Below are 7,345 nucleotides of genomic sequence, written 5' to 3'. Positions count from 1 at the left end.
TGAAACACAAGCTAAAGTGGAAACTGAAACACAAGCTAAAGTGGAAACTGAAACACAAGCTAAAGTGGAAAGTGAAGCACAAGCTGATGTAGAAGCTAAAGTGGAAATTGAAACACAAGCTAAAGTGGAAAGTGAAGCAGAAGCTGAAGTAGAAGCTAAAGTGGAAACTGAAACACAAGCTAAAGTGGAAACTGAAACACAAGCTAAAGTGGAAACTGAAACACAAGCTAAAGTGGAAACTGAAACACAAGCTGAAGTGGAAACTGAAACACAAGCTAAAGTGGAAACTGAAACACAAGCTAAATTGGGAACTGAAGTAGAAGGTAAAGTGGAAATAAAAGCTGAATCTGAAATAGAAGATGCTCGTAAAACTGAGAATGTTCATGAAGTAGAAGCTGCCGTGGATTCTACATGTGTTTTAGAAGCTAGGAGCCGGGAATCATCCAAAGAACTAAAGTCAGATGTTCAAGCAGTCACAGATGAACCTAAACAGACTGAAATTGGTACAAATTCAGAGGAAGAAACATTTGTGGACTCTGAAGTATCAACACAAGACGGTAAAGTTTTCACTGAAACAGAAACTGTTGTGGAGACAGCTCCACCTGCACCTGAACCATGTGTTGAGGAGAAAATCACCTCATTACTCCAAGATGTTCCTCAGCCAGGACAAACTCAGGCCGACACAGACGAAGCTGGGAGAAAAGCTCAGCTGGATAAGGTTTCTGAGATACACAAGGATCAGGAACCAGAAAGTCTTCTCTGTGAAGAAGAAAACCTTCCTGAAGCTGGAGAGAAGATACAAGTTTTAACAGCTGGTCACATTTCTTCTGTCATGAAGGAAGAAGATAGAGCCCAGACCTTACAGGAGACGATAAGCCTTCAGAAGACCCTGACATTTGGTGCAGATGAAGCTAAAGTTTCAGAGGAAGGGACTCTCTGTCAGGTACAGGAGAACATAGAAGCAGGAGAAGCCACTAATGTGAACCACAAAGTCCATCTGCAGGTGATGGATGCTGAGATCAGATCCGCTCAGAATACAGTTGACACAGTGCTGAAGCTCGGACTTACAGACGCTAAAGGACTCATAGATTTTTGCCCTGAAACCACTGAAGAAGTAGAAGAACACTCAGCCACACTGCTGATTGAAGAAGACTCAATAAATGAAGAAGTTCAGGTGACAGTTCAAGAAGTAATACAGCATGTGGAGAGGAAGTTTCCAGAAGCAAAAGCCAGATCAGTTGTTGAAACTGTGGACAGAGTTCTTAAACAGGCAGGTGTGACAGAAGGAAGAGAAATGGAACCAAATAAGTCCAAAAATGGTCAGCTGATCATGAGAGACCCAGAGAGACCCGATGAAGAAGACATCTGTGCAGTCTCAGCTGACGCACAAGGCTCTGAAGATCAAACAGCCAGAGTTTTGGAAAGTTTGGATTTGGAAGAAACCAAAGCAAGTCTGGGAAGGTCATCTGTTTGTGTGACAATAGAAGAAGTCAGAGCAGAGAAATTAACTGAACTCAGAAAAACAAACACAGAAACTCAAAGACTGCAAACTGCTCAAAGTCACATACTTCCACAACATAACGCAGGAACCCTCTCATCAACAAGGAACCTGGAGTCTCCATCTGGTGTTTCCATTGAGTTCAAACTGAATATCCAGGTTGGACCGGCTCCTGCTTCTCCACATCCAGACCCAGCTGAACCTGAGGGGTCAGGTGTTCAGGCAGTGAAACAACAACCTGAGTGTCAGACTGCTGCTCAGGCCACAGAGAAAACACAGTCAACTCAAAGAGCCGTCATCACCACTCAACCATTGCTTCAGACTGTCTCTGTTCAACGAGTGGAACCAGAACAACAAAGAGCCGTCATCACCACTCAGCCACTGCTCCAGACTGTCTCTGTTCAGAGACTGGAACCAGAAAGAGCAGAACAAATCAAATCCACAGAGACTCTAGAGGTCCAGGCAACAGAAGAAAGACGGGAAGATGCAACAGCAGAAGTCCTGAGAGAACCACTGCTCTCTGAGACAAAAACACAGGAAGCTTTAAAACAACCAGAGGACGAAAACAATCAGGATGAGTGGCTGGATGCTGAGGAAGATATTTACATTCAGAAGTCCACAGATGAGACAGAAGAACCTGTGGAACAGCTGACTGACACTGAACAAAGGAACCAGCCAGAATCTGAGCTGGAAGTTAAAACATGTGACCCTGAGAACAGAGAGAATCAACAAGACGCACAAAACCCCTCAGGAACACTGGAAGATGAAAGTGAAGGCGAAGATTTTGCTGTTGCTCTTGAAGACCTGGAGAGCAGCTCCTCTGCAGTGAAGTGGGATTAAATGAACCTGACTCAAGCTTTACAGAAAGGTAAATCTGGTAATTATTTTTAATCTTAATGCCTTAATGAACCGAGTAGTATTACAATCACTGAGAAATAAATGATCCTGACTTTCTTTGTTCCTCAGGCTGGACAATCAAACAGGAAGAGGTGGTTTCAAACAGATCTCCATTTAATCCAATAATATTATCAAACTAGTTTTGAATTTAAAGGTTTCAAATATTAAAGGAATGCATATTGTCTGCCATTTTTTATATCAGTTTTAAACTAAGAACGTATTCTGGTGAAAAATGATGGAGCTGTAGCTGTTTTAGAAATGTTGTAAATGAGGTGATTAGTGAACTCATGGAACATGTCAGCACCACTCTAAGCTAATACCCCAACAAAATTTCTAGCAGTTTACTCTGGACACACAACATATGGAGTCCAGACAGGTAAAATATTTCAGCAATGTTTATAATAATAAGTCTGAATACAAAGAGTGGCCTGAATCAGCCAGCAATCTGCCTGATTGGGACTCCCCTCACCCTGTGGTCCAGGCACTCACCCTACAACCAAAAACCAGGGAAAATGGCAGCCAGTAACTCCCAGACTCAACATCTAGCAATTATGTGACAGTAAGAAAAGTGTCTGTGGGCAGGAGCGAGGCTAGAGAGCAGGACCCACAATGCACCATGTCTCTACTCTGGCCTTCCTAGCGAGAAGGGGTTATGTGCAGAATCAAAGTGGGCGTGACACAAGAGTGGGCGTGTCTAAAGCATTTACACTGTGGGCTACGAGGCCTACAAGACGGTACCCTGCTTGACCTCTATACAGCCTGACCCTGACCCCAACACTAAGGTTAACCAGGAGAAATGTGGCCTAAGTAGGGTTCTCCAGAAAAAGTGGTGCCGTGCAGTAACGCTCCTTTTGTTCTTGTCCAATCAGGTGGTGCCATAAGGTGACGCCCCCTTTTTGCTTGTCCAGTCAGGTGTGTCCCTTTAAAAAAGTCCGTCAAATCAGGTGTGTCGCTTTAGAATTGCCTTTCATTGGGACACGCCCACTCGTCCACAGAGACCCCTACTTGCTTTTAAACTGGTATCAGCCAATAAGTTGTAAAGAAACAATAGAGGTAATTAGTAATTCCTGGCTCACATGGACATGTCGCACTGACTCAAAGACATTTAGGCTGTGTCTCAATTCAGGGCCTGGGTCCTCATGAGTGCACATTTGTCGGCTGCATACGTCATTGCCCCCCGCCCAGGACAGTCCCAATTCGAAGGCTCCTCATCACGCGGCCAAGGAATGCGTCCTATTTCCTGTTGAAACCCGAGGATGCATCCATGTATCCTTACCAGCCGAGGATATCCCAGGATTCAATGCGCAGGCAGCAAAATAAACTGAGAAATGAAGACGGTGGTGTTTTTATTTTTTTAACGTGTCGGCGCAGTTTGGAAATTCACCACGGACCGAAGGATTTGTTTTTTAAAAGTAAGTTTAGCAATTTAGCTGATGAAATTTATGCTGCAATAAGATGTTAAATAAAAGAAAATGCAAGTTACGAGAATAAAGTATTATAAGAATAAAATCATAACATTACGAGAATAAAGTCATAATATGAGAATAAATCGTAATATTACGAGATTAAAGTCATACTACAAGAAAAAAGTCATAATATCCTAGCCTTTACGTGAAAAAGCATGCAGTCATCACTGCATTAAAATGAGGATTTTGTCAAGTTGTTCTTTATTGTTTATAAATAAATAGCTTTCTTTTAGCACCCAGTTATCAGTAGCAGGACATGGAAATTGTGCAAACGACTATATGATAAACTGAAGCTGTAATTAATAGATGCATTGACAGATTTAGTCGTCACGTTGTTAATTTGGAAGAAATCATATTAATCTAACAGTGATCCAGGTCATCATGACTACTTTATAAACACAGAGAAACACCTGGCTGTACACAGAAGGTACGAGGGGAAAAAATTACTTTATTTAATTCAGCAAACAAATAATAAAAAATAAATAAATAAAAACAAATAATAATAGAAACAAACAAATAATTAGACAACGTTTTGTCAAAAAAAACACGATCACAACATATTCAAATGAAAAGGAGCAGAAAGAATAAAATCTTATAACATCTGCCCCAATAAAAAAATACGTATCTAAAAAACGTACAACATTCAAATAATAAAACTCAACTTAATACACAATATAATTTAAAATAACAACTTCACAACAAAAATACAAATATCAATCAAATCTTTGTTCATACCTCATTAAAAAACTTTTAATCATTCTGCTAAATGAATAAATTGTTCCAGCATTCTTAAGGTCACCAAGCATTGACTTTATTCTCATAATATTACAACTTTATTCACATAATATTACAACTTTATTCTCATAATATTACAACTTTATTCACATATTATGACTTTATTTTCATAATGATAATAAAAAATATGTGTTATCTCCGTTGTAGATACTGGAGCTAAACCCAAATTACTGTTTTCTTTATTTACGTTTGAATTTATTCTTCCAGTAAAAAGACGTGTAAACACGTCCCGAAGCATTTTAAGTCCGACATGAAACTGATCACTATGGTAACGTGGTCACGCAAACCCACGTGAAGCCGACGTCAGGCGAAGGCTGGACCGTCTCATTTCACAGCAGTTTTGAGCATCCTACCCGGCCCAGCAAGGATGTGGCCTCTGTGGCCCATGAATTGAGACACAGCCTTAGTGTTTACTGTTGATTAGCTGTGGCAGCCATCTTTAATTGAACTGACTCCAAATGTGAAACAGTTGTAAACATTTATCCAGTGATTACATTGAGTTTTGCTCCAATCCTCCCTCTGGTTGATAAGATCTGTTGTTAATGCCACACACACACACACACACACACACACACACACACACACACACACACGTTTGGGTTCGGCTTTGGTGACATTCGGGAGCAATTTTAAGACAAAAATCCTACCTTTGGGGACAACAGGTGAATTTGGGAACAAAAGTCGAGTTCCCATTAGTGGGTTGGGGTTTGGGTTTAGGACCAAGGCGTGAATTGAGTTTAGGTTAGTTTTAGGGTCAGGTAGGTACCTGTGAGGTTAGCAGGGTTTGTGATCAGGGTTAGGCTGTAGAAATGTAATGGAAGTCAATGGAATGTCCCCAAATGGATAGCTGGGCAAATGTGTGTTCTTGAACCCCATGGGGAACTTCCATTGACCTCCATTCATTTTTTTAGACTTTATAGCCTAACCCTGTCCATTTATCCTAAAATCAACCTTACAGGTAACCTACCTGACCTAAACCTTGTTCTCCTTTTTTAATTTAATTGGTCAATTTTAAGTGTATTTCTTTATTTATCGGTCCACTTATATATTTCTGCTTTTATTTGTAATGATGACAGCCTCGGTCATTGGGTCTGTATAATGGTGTAAATTTACCTGTTGAATTTGTGCATTTACAATGTCATTTCCACAGCAACCTCAGTTTTTTCCAATAAACGTGAGATCAGCCCGCTTCATGCATGAATACTAACTAACTGGTATCTGATTTAATATTTAAAAATTATGGTAAATGGCTAGAACTTACATAACACATTTTTGAAGCCCAGTTGCGTGTTTCTCTTCAACCATTAACACACACATTCACACACTGATGGTGGTAAGCTACATTGTAGCCACAGCTGCACTGGGGCAGGCTGACAGAGGTGGGGCTGCCATGAACCGGCGCCACCGGATCCTCTGACCACCATATGTAGGCAAGTAGGTGAAGTGTTTTTCCCAAGGACACAACTGAGACAGGTGGAACAGGGGATCGAACCAGCAACCTACCGGTTATGGGATGACCCAGTTTATGGTTACCTCCTCCCCCTTTATAGTCAACCAGGCTGTTAAAACAATTCGATTGGTTGTCTTTTTTTTTTTTTGATTGACACCTCTTTTGACCAACTGGGTTATTCTACAGACTGTCCAGAGCCCAAAATATGTGGATAGTCCCCCATGTCCCACCTGTATGTGGTACACATGATTGATTGACTAGAACTAGCCAATCAGCTCTGGGCTTCATTCTGACACCACAGCTGTGTAGCCAATCTAGTTACCTTTTATTTTATATGCAGTTTTGGAAATAAAAAAAAGTTAATGGTTATAGTGTATTTTAAGTTCAATAACTAAATGTAGTTGCAGTTACAAAAATTATGACTGCTGAGTTAAAAACTCAGATTGATAGCTTTACATAGAGACTAGCAGTGTTGGGCAGCACTTATATAAAAATTAGTTCTACTAGCCCTCAAATATTTAGGTCCCCTAATTCTAAAGCACCAATGCAGTGAAAAATTTTGCAAAAGCTAATTCTAAAGCACTAAAATAACCCACTCAACCCATGAAACACTCTCTAGACAACATGAGTCACATATTGCCATGTTGCTCTCTTAAGCCTTATCATTGACATTCCACAGCCTTATTTGAGCTCATTTATTGTCAATATGTCATCTAGTGGATAAGTGACAAATTTATAAACAAAATGTGACAGCTTTCACCCTCAGCAGTTAACAATAATGTTGATGAAAAACATTTATAGACCAGTTAGTGCTTCTAAATTTAGCCTATAAATTTAGCAAGAGCTAATCCACTAACAAATTTTAAAATTAGCAAAAGCCCTACACCACTAATCAGGAAATTGGTTCCCCTATTAGTATTTTAGGGGAACTGTGCCCAACACTGGAGAATAGGCTTGTGAATTTACTCCAAAGGGTTCAAGAATAAAACTTAATTTAAATTGGGTTAGGCCTGCAGGTTAAAACATGTTCATCATTAAGTCAAGTTCAACCCGTAGAGTATCCAGATGTTTTATTCAATTAAATGTAGTGATATTTCATAGTAATATTACTCAAGTAAAAGTATGATGCAGTAAAACTACACTCATAAAAGGAAAAAAAAATTGTATAGGTCCTCTGGACGGGTTCTTCTTTAATGAAACGTTTCGTCTCTCCTCCAAGAGACTTCTTCAGTCTGAGAG

General features: G+C 40.1%; 1 protein-coding gene across 7 annotated transcripts in view; it reads left to right on the top strand.

Annotated features, from left to right (window-relative positions):
- Positions 1-2,584, top strand: part of akap12a (A kinase (PRKA) anchor protein 12a) — a 16,723-nt gene extending 14,139 nt beyond the window's left edge. For 5 of the 7 annotated variants that reach the window (XM_014021312.1, XM_014021315.1, XM_014021311.1 and 2 more), the window contains exons 4-5: positions 17-2,366; positions 2,465-2,584. In XM_014021312.1, coding sequence (XP_013876766.1) covers positions 17-2,338 — 2,322 coding nt within the window. In that variant the 3' untranslated portion in view covers positions 2,339-2,366; positions 2,465-2,584. The remainder of the gene's footprint in view (positions 1-16; positions 2,367-2,464) is intronic. The other 2 variants (XM_014021313.1, XM_014021318.1) reach the window with 2 other exon arrangements.
- Positions 2,585-7,345: the final 4,761 nt, after the last annotated feature.

The sequence above is a fragment of the Austrofundulus limnaeus genome, unplaced genomic scaffold, assembly GCF_001266775.1.
Source record: "Austrofundulus limnaeus strain Quisiro unplaced genomic scaffold, Austrofundulus_limnaeus-1.0 Scaffold287, whole genome shotgun sequence".
Lineage (NCBI taxonomy): Eukaryota > Metazoa > Chordata > Actinopteri > Cyprinodontiformes > Rivulidae > Austrofundulus > Austrofundulus limnaeus.
The sequence above is the reverse complement of the archived record's forward strand: the minus strand, read 5'-3'. Positions and strand labels throughout refer to the sequence as shown.